General features: G+C 39.4%; 1 protein-coding gene across 1 annotated transcript in view; it reads right to left on the bottom strand.

The window, feature by feature from the left end:
- LOC139708324 (uncharacterized) overlaps positions 1 to 12,181 on the bottom strand; it is a 32,708-nt gene that overhangs the window by 8,082 nt on the left and 12,445 nt on the right. The window contains exons 7-19 of the mRNA XM_071620287.1: positions 11,008 to 11,170; positions 10,377 to 10,549; positions 9,108 to 9,209; positions 8,617 to 8,665; positions 7,815 to 7,855; positions 6,471 to 6,567; positions 5,683 to 5,736; positions 5,132 to 5,191; positions 4,251 to 4,313; positions 3,492 to 3,757; positions 2,795 to 2,951; positions 1,277 to 1,479; positions 237 to 365 (exon numbers count right to left, since the gene is read on the bottom strand). Of these exons, the coding sequence (XP_071476388.1) occupies positions 237 to 365; positions 1,277 to 1,479; positions 2,795 to 2,951; positions 3,492 to 3,757; positions 4,251 to 4,313; positions 5,132 to 5,191; positions 5,683 to 5,736; positions 6,471 to 6,567; positions 7,815 to 7,855; positions 8,617 to 8,665; positions 9,108 to 9,209; positions 10,377 to 10,549; positions 11,008 to 11,170 (1,557 nt within the window). The remainder of the gene's footprint in view (positions 1 to 236; positions 366 to 1,276; positions 1,480 to 2,794; positions 2,952 to 3,491; positions 3,758 to 4,250; positions 4,314 to 5,131; positions 5,192 to 5,682; positions 5,737 to 6,470; positions 6,568 to 7,814; positions 7,856 to 8,616; positions 8,666 to 9,107; positions 9,210 to 10,376; positions 10,550 to 11,007; positions 11,171 to 12,181) is intronic.

Genomic DNA, 12,181 nt, shown 5'->3' with positions numbered 1-12,181 from the left:
TATCCAGTTTGACATAACAGTAACAGACTTGGCAGAAGTATAGCCAGATTATCGAATTAAATGTACTAAGCATACATGTACATATGTATGCATCTCACATGCACACGAACATGTGACGCACAACGAGTTGGGTGCAGAAAAAAAAGAACAGAAATCGCCTTTGCCAATTTCACAGACAATCGAAAAAACTACTAACGGGGAAACGATGGTCTATTAGAGCTGTGTAGCATCCTTACCTGGCTACAGTCTTCTTCTGTCAGTAAACAAGTGGTGGTACAAAATACAGCACCGCCTAGAGATCCCATGGGACCCATTTGATCGCAGACGCAGTCCTTGCAAGTTCCCATCGTGAATTTCTCCCCCGGCTGAGGGGTTCAGAAAACATGGAGAAGAGTTACTGCTGAGCAACATCAGTTACTTTTCGTTTCATATGTGTAATATAGATAACATATAACTATCTTCCTCTCTCCCCCTCTATCAAACAAGTAAACAAACAAGTCAACAGGCAAGGAAATATGGCACGGACGAATTAAATATTCTTGGTCAACATACCGATTCACTTACGTACATGATTACAGTCTAATACCACAGTTTTCGATCAAAATAATCATAAGGCGGCAAGCGATGCAAAGCGCAAGCTGATTGTCTGCAGTTCCGATCAGGCGCAGCTTTCCAAGCAGTGCCCGCTGCATGCCGTCTGCGCTGAGCATAGATGGTGGGGCTGTAGGAACCGTGTTTTGGTTCTTGTATGTGAGCTGGTCGCCAACTCACCATGAGTATTTCACACATCACTGCCACTGTCCAAAATGACAAAACTCTCTTTGTCTATGTTCACAGTGTATGACATGAACCATTTATTGAATAATTCCCGGCAATGTTTTCGAAACCTCTTGCAGACTGAAATGGCAGTTTGCGGTGGCTTATTTTCGCTGGGCATCACCCAGACCCCAAGCGCGTGTGATCCGCAGTAATACCTGTCTTTTAGTAGTGCCGATCTTTCCTGTGTTGTTGTCGTTGTTGTTGATATTGTTTTAAGTCTGATAGGGTCTGGGATATACAGTATATTTCATACTTTTATTTACAAAATATTTCTTACATGGAATATGGAGGATATCCGAGGACTATATGCATCAAAAACTTCGCTATCACACTTCTGCATTAAAGATACACATATTTTTTTCCCCAAAAAATGTGATTGTAGTATTTTGCTTTTACATCAACAGTTGTGGCCATTCGCTGATGACTTCACTTGTTGAATGTATAACCAGATACGGACCTGTATGACTTGGTTGTTGAAGAAACATTCAGGACATATTGGCATCCTTAAACAGAGAGATGTGCCCCAGATGTAGTCCCTAATGAGTGTGTCCGTGCACATGCAGTTTCGACAATCTTCGTTATCCGAACAGTTGAGCGACACAGATGCCCCCTGTCCTCTTTCGTCACAGGTAACATTGCAGGAGCACTCCTCATCGCAAACTGTAATGTTGGCCGAAAAAAACAACAACTCAATGACTTTTCGTCCGAGGTGACAAAACTACAATGTCAACTAAACGATGTCAGTGTATTGTGGACTACTATTCAATCCGGTCAAGGATCTAGAGTACATGTACGCTCTGTCACCCACGAGATCACACGCACTCCTGTGCGCAAACAGACAAACGTACACATGCACGCACTGAGGGCAGAAAGACAGACATCACATACAAACCATTACACTTATCACACTATCATACTGTCATACCATCAAATTATATCATTATATTCTTATTTACACATATACACTCCCATAATAGTGTCACTCAGTGGAAATGTCCTTAAATCCCCCTTTCCCGACCTTTATTATGCAGATCCGGATATTTTTCTGCGAAAATGTAAATCATAACCAACAATAATTGAGGGGCAAGTTTCACTTTTGATCGAAAGACCTTGTGCAATTCCACAAAAATAGAAAGTGACATGATGACTCTTTCAAATTTCGATAAAAATAGCAAACACCAATAGGCCGACGTCCTCCTTTTTATCCATGTGTAAAGCCATATTTCGTCAAAGTTGATCATAATTTCTCAGGGTTGAATTATTCTCTCTGGAGAATGCTTATGCAACGGCATACATTAAAAAGAAAGAGAACATTTCTTAGGGAGCTATAGACCGATCCGACCTTGCAGAGCACCCGCCACTAGTGCAGTGTCCAAGCCGTGCACGCGTATTACTGAATGCATGATATACAAGTATATCGTTGAGGGCATGAGCTGGTCGCCATTGTATATCGTGCATTCGCCCTACGCTTGCGCGCATGGGACACTGCAGTACAGTGTAATGGCAGATTTTGCCTCCAGGCCGGATTAGTGTCATTCCGCGGAGGTTATTCCCTCACTCGGCGTGTTTCAAACCCTTCGTCTTTGACATTCTGTGTAAACCTTACCCGGAAGTCATAATCTGCGAACCATACCACAAAACTACTACACCACCGCCACTACTACTACTACTACTAACAATAACGGCAGTAATAACAATAAATATGGTCTTCTTTATCCAGGGTAGCCTCTTCAGTGTTGCCACTGCTCTACCAGAGGGCCCTGCCATTATTATAACCCTAGCGTTGCCAGGCAGGCCATACTCATTTATAAACCTGGGCCATGGTGGGTTTAAAAACATCTTGCCCAAAGGACGTAAGGACCAGACGGGAATCGAACTCCGATTGGGAGTCGGAAATCTTATCCACTATGCCACAGCGCCCCCACACTGCCATACCGCCTCCACAATAACCAGCAGCGGAGCCAGTTGATATTACCGTTTGATACTGTCGTCGTCGTGCTGAGCTGACAGTTCTCGGGTTCGAACGGTTCACAATCAAGCACGTATGGACTCGTTTCTCTTGCGTCCGTCTCAGGATTCCGAATGCACTGGCACTTTGTGCAGTCTCCCGGTATCGTGATATATGATCCATACTGTGTTACGTCAGATCAATGCAAAAACAAATACACTGTATGGAGAATCGTCAGAGAGAGAGAGAGAGAGAGAGCGAGTAGTATATTCCCTTCTATTTGTTGTTTTCGTCCATAATTTCTGTGATAGATATCTTAGATAGATAACGATCCACCAAATATGACAGTGAAAAAAGTAAAGAATAATGATTTCCAATGACCAAACATGAATGGTTCAGCGAAGACATGTTCGCCGAGTCAGGAAATAAAACGAAATGTGAGATGGCCAGCATACCCTTTTCTGTTTGTATGTACGTATGTATTTTTCCCCCATTCTTCCCATTCATTTACTGAAAACAAGTTAGAATGTAAATCATCAGTTTTACTTTCCTGGGTGGAAAGCATTCATTGCTCTTCAACAGAAGAATGAATTAATGTTACTCAGTCGATTTAAGGGCAAAAAGTCAAATCATATAAGGGTTGCATATAACAATGCAATGGTGTTATTGTGAAGAGAGGATAGTATGGCACCTCCAAATCTCAGATTTGCGAGCCAGAACTCACCCGGACTTCCTCACCGTTGTACTGGCAGTAAGTGCACTCCGTCTCACCCAACGGCTTCACGCACATTTTGGTATTGGACACGAGTCCAACATTTGCCAGGAATTCCTCTTGGTTTTCGATTGTGTCCTTGTAGTAGCCCGCCTTGCAGGCGCAATCCGGGTTGGCTGCGAGGTCGGTTATTTTCTTGCAATCGCTATCGGTCGGGAACGGTATGTCCTCTATAGAGGAGTCGCAAGTGACCTCAACATGACAACGTTCCTGGCAAACTGGAACAGCAAGGTACCCACGAAGTGTAAGAAATGTATTTAATGGGAATTTCTTCATCATAGATTCTTATGGTACGTTTGTTGGAAATGATTGCTGACTGTTCAGGACACGTATCATCAGTATAAGAAATGTTGCAGACGATGATGTACGTTCTGCAATAATAATAATAATAATAATAATAATAATAAAAAATAATGATAATCTTAATATACAATAATAATGATGTTGAAAATGATAATGATGACAATAATAATATTGATGATAATGATAATAATTATTAGTATTATCATATTGCCGAAAAAAAGAGAGTTAGTAATCATGGCTAACCCGAGGAAAAAAACGTAAAAATATGTATAACATATAACATTCTAGAATACATTAAAAAAATATATGTTTGTTGTTTTCAAATGGAGAAGAGATTGTAACTGGCATAAGATCTTTATACTACCGCACCTGTATCCCTGAAAGATAAAATTGAAGTAAAACAATCACCTTCTTCGGTTGGCAGTGTAGAAGCAGTGGTGGTTCGGCCTTCCGCTGTAGTTGATTCTGTAACTGAAATATTATCATTGAAAATGCAATTTCCATAATGTTATAATATATATGCAATTTGCATGTGGCATAATGATGAATGGATTGCAGTTACACTATTCTTGTTCCTTCCTAGAATAGTCACGAAATAACAACAGAAAACACTTTCCACATCATAAATCTCACTTAGCTTTTTCCTTTTATTAAGAAACGTTAAGAAAATACATTAGCAAGTTATTACAATGTACGTAGAATCTTCAATTAAAGTTGCACTGCAGAACTCGAAACATTTTAATCGTTTAAATGTTGCATAAATTATTCCCTTTACCTTCTTCTTTTCCATTTGGTCATCATGACCGATACTGCTACTGCTGTCATGATTCATTTTAGGCAAGGACTTTACAATGACATTAAAAAATACATACAGAAACCACAAAAGCCACGGTCACATTGGCAAAAGATCGCGAAGTCTAAGATCGCGATCTTTATGATCTCGATCTTTCTGATCTCGATCTTTTGGCAGTGTGAGCGGGGCTTGTGTCGACATTTTGATACCATGCGTATCAGCATATTATTTTTGTCTAGGTAGTGAAATTTGCTGTCGGTTATGAAGTCTGGAAAATGTTGAAATAATAAAACTAGCAATTTGGAATGGACTCGACTGTCCGGTCTGGACTTTTTGACCACTATCAGACAATGTGGATTAGGGAGGAAATAGTGCTCGAGCAGATGCGATTGACGTCATAGATATGATATGTTGGATACATTTGGTGCTTACAGCCACATCGATAATACCATGAACATACGACGTTGTTTAAGGTCCATGGTAGTAGTACACCCACCTGATAGTGTCGTAGTAGGCACCGCGGATGACGTAACCTGAGGCGTTGTCGTTTCTGGTACTGTACAATCACACACATATACGTGAGATAGCATTAACGGAAATTCTATACAATAATCATGCTTTCTAGGGTTGTGGACACCTCTTTCTTTTGGAAAAAGCGGTCCTCTTTTCGACTGACATTAGAAGAGGACCAAATAACTCTTTGTAAGCAAAACATTACGTGAGCGGATATCGGCAAAACTAATTGGAAAATGCGAAAGTACAGTAACCATAATTGTGCAATACCAAATTTGACGTCAGTGAAATTGCTGAAAAATGATGTAATTGTAAATGCCACATAGATAGTACTTGAAATCAAATGAAAGAAAAAATCAAATCAACAGTAGGAAATGGATGCTACAGATATACAGGACGCATCCATCTTATGCTTTGTCAAAGGTTTGCAGACGCGTCCAAAATGATAAAGGAATAGGTCATGATATAGATATATCACGGAACTAGCTCCATTTATAGATCAACTGCTAAAATATACTTTGGTTCTCCACTTACCTGGCGTGGTAGGCACCGTTGGCGACGTAAATTGAGGCGTTGTTGTTCCTGGCACTGCGCGTTCAAACATATACGTACATGGTAGCATTAGTGGGAATGTAAATTGATATAATAACGCTTGTTTTCGCAGTTTATGTGCCCCCTTTTGAGAAGGGTTCTGTTTTTGACCACCTTACTTGACAAGCAGAAAAATATGACCAAAGTAGTCATGCATGGGGGGGGGGGGGGGGAGGGGATCGAGGGATTGACCACACTCATTTTGAATCGCTAGTGAATGGAGTAGAAGGAACACGAATAAAATTAAAGTGCAATCTTACGAAAACTGAGGAATGAGATTAGGTGCTTCCAGCGCTTTTCTCTCTCAGTGTACATCAGTGTCAAATGCTAACTACCTTCTAAGCTATCTGCCATGAATAGAAGAACATTAAGCAAATATGATAATACAGAAGTTGTATGGAAAATTCTGGCATAACTCTAGCATAGAGGAAGGCATCTTACAATGTGGTATTTTGTTGTTTTTCTGTATGCAAAATATCTTAGCTTTTCTGCCAGAAACAAAAAGAAATCATTAGACCAAAGCCAACATGGACATGGACCTGTATTTCACTTTGAAAAGAGTTGGGTAACAGAACACTGTAAATGGCAATACTTTCGCTGACGCGATTATCATGAAACGACCAGCTGACAAAATGATCATATATGCGACGTTGTACGGAACAGACATTTGAATATGCAAGATATTAGTCTTAAAAACAAAACAAAACAAGGCCATGCACACAAAGGCTTACCACACTCGGAGGATATTGTCTCGCGAATGATATACTGTGTTCCTATCTTGATGCACTCGGCAATCTTGCATTCCGATATCGCCCAGGCCTCGTTGAGCTGGACAGGGCGAAAAATTGGATGGTCGTTGTAAATGTATGTATACAACCAGTACGTCACTTCTCAATTCTCAGAGCAGGAAAAAAAAACCAAGGTCGTGCTCCGTGCTCAATTTTAAAGGGACATTCCAGATGGTTTTCATAATTTCGCATCATGGTGGTACATAAATCGACAGCCTCATGTGTAGATTCGTGGAATGTATTGTGGTCCTTGTGCAGAGAAACCAATAAACTTAAAAATCTTAAACAAATTACACTGAACAGTGTTGATTACATGAGAGCCTCACATATTATAGAAATGTAGCAGTGTAATTCTGTAATTCAACAAGTTCACCTGTGAAGAATCTACGCATTTCTTCTTCTTTTGTTTTGCTTCTTTGAGCCCTAACTCATGCATTCTTACGGTGAGGCTGCCATGTCATCATCCTTGTTCGCTGCAATTTGTTATCGATTTTGAAAACATTCTCATTCCTCATCCCAATCACTATAAATTCTGAAACTCTGTATTCAGTTTAACTAATCTATAGTTGTTCAAATGGTAAAGTCTGAAAAAAAAAATCATCCGGAGGTCCCCTTTAACACCCCTTTGGGCCATGAAAACAAGAAAAAATGGCTGCCCCAGGGTATTACAATTCACTTGAACTTGACTGCACATTGCGAAAAGCTACGAATCTGTCAAGTTCAAGTTAAAGTTCATATTTATTCGTTTTTTCCACAATATACAAACATAAATCTCACTTTCTTGAGTGACAAAAACAATGCATACAATTGTATACTATACAGAGAAGACAACAATAATAGGGGAAAAAAACTAAAAGTAACGATACATTGCAATATTTGCTAAGATAACGAAAGTGAAATAGGTTTCAATATATGCACTGTGTGAAAAAAAGGAGGGACCCACTAAAGACAGATGCACACCGAAAGCAAAGAAAACAAAGATAAGCAAAGCAAATGCACACCGAAAGCAAAGATAAAGTTATCTTCCAAAATGAACCAACATAAGTGGTACGTTATCATGAGAGAAACAAAATGATTAATTTTTGGTTTTTATCCATGCTGATTAACCCTTTCAGTGCCAATGTCAAGTCGAATATGCACAAATTTCGCATACAAAACTATGGACAGGTAATTAAAGTAGTACATAGAGGGTCAATTTCTTCTTTACATCATGTATATAGCCATTAAATGTTCGAAGAGCAGTCAAAATGAATCTTAACCTATCATTGTGATTGCTTCGAAACTTACCTCTATGTAGCCATTGGGGACATCCGGATCAATGCAACGTTCTGAAGAAAAAAAAAATACAAAGCAATAGAATTGGCAGGAAAACCTATTATAGCCAGACGCAGGTATAGGTGAACCAACGTTTGTTGTAGTGTTCTCGTCTGAAAGCTGTCCTAGTTATGTTGCATTTAAATTTATGAATAGGCCTTACATACTATTGATGTATATTTCTGTTCACCCCATCTCAAGTGAAATACGCAATTTCCTTTCTTATTTTGTCTTTTACGTTCAATTCCTCGTCTATGAGTTTTGACAAAAACGAAGTCAGGTTATCAACACCATGAAACAGACTTTAACAAGCTAATCATAGAGCTATCGGCAATACTTTTCTTGCTTAGCACTTAGTCCACTTGTGGTTTCAGAAAAAAAAAAACAAACAATACGCTTTCACGCAATGTTTCTGGTTTTGACATATATGATGATGAACATCACTGTCAGTCTATTCTGTTGTCCACCGAAATATGATCAGAATTTTAGTGTCTCCGCATTCGTTTAAAGGGCTGCAAAACACTTTTTGTTTCTAGATATTACAGCTTTGCATGGAAGTTTCTTCATGTAAACTGTGTACTGGACGCAAAATGATGAGATTCTTATTGTCCCCGCTTTCTTTTAAATGGCTGCATAGACCTTTTGCTTTGTGAATATGACTGTTTTGGCATGATGAAAACACACTTATACTGGTGTATTACAATTATCATACATATTTACTACCTTATTTCCAACTACAAAGAGACAGCTGGAACTAACAAAGCCTTAAAAATACCTCTTGGCACACATCTGCAGCACTCGTCGGGAACGTCTTCAACCTCCTCCTAAAAACACCGGTATTAAAAAACAAAATAGACATAAATCAAATGACGATAGAAACTATGTTCAACCTTCATCTCAAATATTCTCTTGATTCGTGTTCGAAAAAGTGTGACTATACTAAAAATTACTTCACCATAATGAGGTGCCCTCTCCTTCACTGTCATAATAGTGTAGGTCAGCACAACCGATCCATTTAAGTATCAATTTTTAACTTATGGCATTGCATAAGTGTTTCTTGTGTTGTTTCCTATCGTCATTAAACCTCCTAAAGTTATATTGATATTTGAGATCATATCGATGACACGACATTCAAATGAGCTTAACTACACCAAAATGCATCACTTCTTACATTCGTGTGCGTAGCCCCAAATTCACATAAATTATTAGCTCTAAAAATGAGGGCATATTCACATGTAAATGACTGATTATGGAAAATAAACTCACGTCCGCCGCACATTCCAGTGTGCAATTCTTGTGACAAGATTTGATGCACGAGATCGGGTCTGTATATTCGCAATATGTGCAGTTTCCTTCCATCCAGGTTCCCTGGAAAGCAAAGACCACGCACGGTTTGAGAGACAGATATGAAAAACGAAAAGAAGTTGGACGGTAACCTTGACCAGGGCCCCGTTGCATAAAAGTTACGATCAAACGCAAGTCAAGGAGATCAAACGTAAGTCCCAAATGCTCCATTCTGATTGGTTGCAAATCAAGTTGCGTTTGATCATAACTTTTATGCAACAGGGCCCAGGACATATTGCTAGGCTATAGCATCACTAAGGCAATGTTATGGGAATATCATCTTGTGGGGTCTTCCCTTAAATGAAAGATGATTGCGGGTGCCTTTGATTTACCTAATTCATGTATTATACATGTAAATGCATTTTGTATACGAATCGTTCATACGCGTTGACTGGCCATTTAAAGGGAAGATAAACCCCAAGAACAATGAGGATTGAATGAAAGCAGCAACATTAGCAGAACACATCAGTGAAAGTTTGAAGAAAATCGGACAATCGATGCAAAAGTTATGAATTTTTAAAGTTTTGGTGTTGGAACCGCTGGATGAGGAGACTACTAGAGGTTATGACGTATGAGTGGACAACAATACCAAGGAAATATAAAGAAAATACTACAAAAATCCATTTTTCATGAAAATTACAAATTTCATCAACTTGATATTGACATATGTTAAGGGTAGCAATTATTCCCCCTGCTTTCTGAAAGCGGTTGGTCCACTGCTCTTTCATTATTCTAGAAAAGTGATTTTTTGTTGAATTTCCTTTATATTTTCTTTGTATCGTTGTCCACTCATACGTCATTTCCTCTAGTAGTCTCCTCATCCAGCGGTTCCATCACCAAAACTTTAAAAAGTCATAACTTTTGCATCGATTGACCGATTTTCCTCAAACTTTCACTGATGTGTTCTACTAATGTTGCTGCTTTCACTCAATCCACATTGTTCTTTGGGTTTACCTTCCCTTTAATTTCGGAGAGGTAAAAGAAAATCGCCTCCAGAGACGCATAGTATACGTACGGCACAGTGTACGTACGGCACAGATAAGGAAGGGAAACTGATGATATTCAAAGTGTCAATAGATGAGCGCAAATGATTAACGATTTGTCGTTGTTTTGTTTATCTTATAGTTGGCGGGGTAAGGGAAAAGGCCTCTCTCTGCATCCATTTAACGAGTGTAATGCTAGAAGCCTTACATCATGCTCGCATTGACAGCTGTCAGCGCACGCCGTGCCGTTCCACACCATGTTGTCCGAGCAATAGCAGGGACTTTCCCGGCCTTCCACGTTGCACACCTCGGTGTCGGAGTCGCAGGTCCGCTCGCAACGTTCTCGAGGATCCTCGCGCCACTCCCTTCCGTCGATGCACTCTGGATATGCACGTTCATGAAGAAACAAAGTATTTTCGGTAAGTGGGATACCACATTACAACATTAAATTGATATCTTCATTAGCCTACCTGTTCCCTTTTTTTTTTCTATACACACAGGTTGGTAACAGAACAAAATACTGCGTCTAGTTGTTGAACTAGTCTATAATGAGGCAAATGTCTTTTGCTGTGGCATTGAAGTCATTATCATGATGTCTTGACTCAAATACTGTATCACTGAATAAAAAGCCCTTGTTCAAAAACATTGTCTTGCGATTAGTACATGCTAAATCTATAGAAGGCACATAAATGTTTGGAGATTTTAGTTCGTAATAAACGATGATCTTCGTCAGTATAAGGTCACACGACACGTGAATATACGCCCTGTATAAACGCGTGTCTCTCACACACAATATATTCTGACACTTAATGTCGAGCATGCAGCGTGTCAACATTTACCGGGCACACAGCGACAGCATGACCCGTCTTGCAGATCGTACAGCCTCATGCCTTCCGCGCAGGTATCAATGTTACACGACTTGACCTTGCTGTTCTCAAGACGGATCACCGTCGGGCCGCACGTAGCCGAGTAGCAGTCGTCCAGAATGACTTCTTCGCCGTACTGGGTCGGAAAGAGTGTGAAAGATTTAAGGAGCGTGAATGCTGGGGGTAGGCGTAATATGCAATCGTCAGAAACCTATGACATTAATAGCAACGGCTCACGGCCCTACGGCCCTCTACTCAGGCGGGCAACCATACACATATGCTTCATCCAGAGTCTTAGAAATACAGTGTACCTCCGTTAGAGATGGAAATTGGTCAGGATTGTGATCCCCTATTACGGACTTATGGAAGGAAATCCATGAATTACCTCCATCACAATTTTTTAGACATGTTGGAAGGGAAGATTGTAAAATAACCCCAATAAATGAAGAAAGAATTCAGAGGTGAAGAGTGTCCACACTTTAAGCCCTTGTATTGACAGGAATTTCATTTAACAGAAGTTAGTGTGGCGTTCCACAGGGAAGTCTTTTAGGGCCGCTGTTATTCATAATATATATCAAAGGTTTTTCCTCTGTTTCAGAGTTACTTTCTTTTATACACTTTGCTGATGATACCAGTGTTGTTGTTGTTTTTTTTTGCCCATAACGATATCGATGTTCTTGTTCAACAAGTTAATACGGAATTGAAAAAAAAAGTGACCAACTGGGTCAGAGCTAACAAGTTATCATTGAATGTTCAAAAAACAAAATATATGATTTTCAGCAATACTGTTGATTCTTTGAATTCAGAAATAGTTCTGAATGATTGTAAGGTAGAAAGTGTGTCATATTTTAAATTTCTTGGTATTTTTGTAGATAATAAACTTTCTTGGAAAATACATATTAATCATATCTGCAAAATTATTTCTCGCAATATAGGTGTTATGAACAGACTGGAATTTTCTATTTCTGAAAAGTCCTTACTAGTGTTATACTCCTCTTTGATACTCCCTTACCTTAATTATGGAATTTTAGCTTGGGGCAATACTCATCAGACGCTCCTGAATAGAGTGTTATTACTGCAAAAGAAAGCCCTCCGTATCATTTCCAATTCTCCCAAACGTTCACATACAAATGCATTGTTTGACTGT

The sequence above is a fragment of the Diadema antillarum genome, unplaced genomic scaffold, assembly GCF_040938485.1.
Source record: "Diadema antillarum isolate AM-2024a unplaced genomic scaffold, OU_Dant_1.0 seq00001325_RagTag, whole genome shotgun sequence".
NCBI classification, from domain to species: domain Eukaryota; kingdom Metazoa; phylum Echinodermata; class Echinoidea; order Diadematoida; family Diadematidae; genus Diadema; species Diadema antillarum.
Note: the sequence above shows the minus strand (reverse complement) of the source record. Positions and strands in the feature narration are given on the sequence as shown.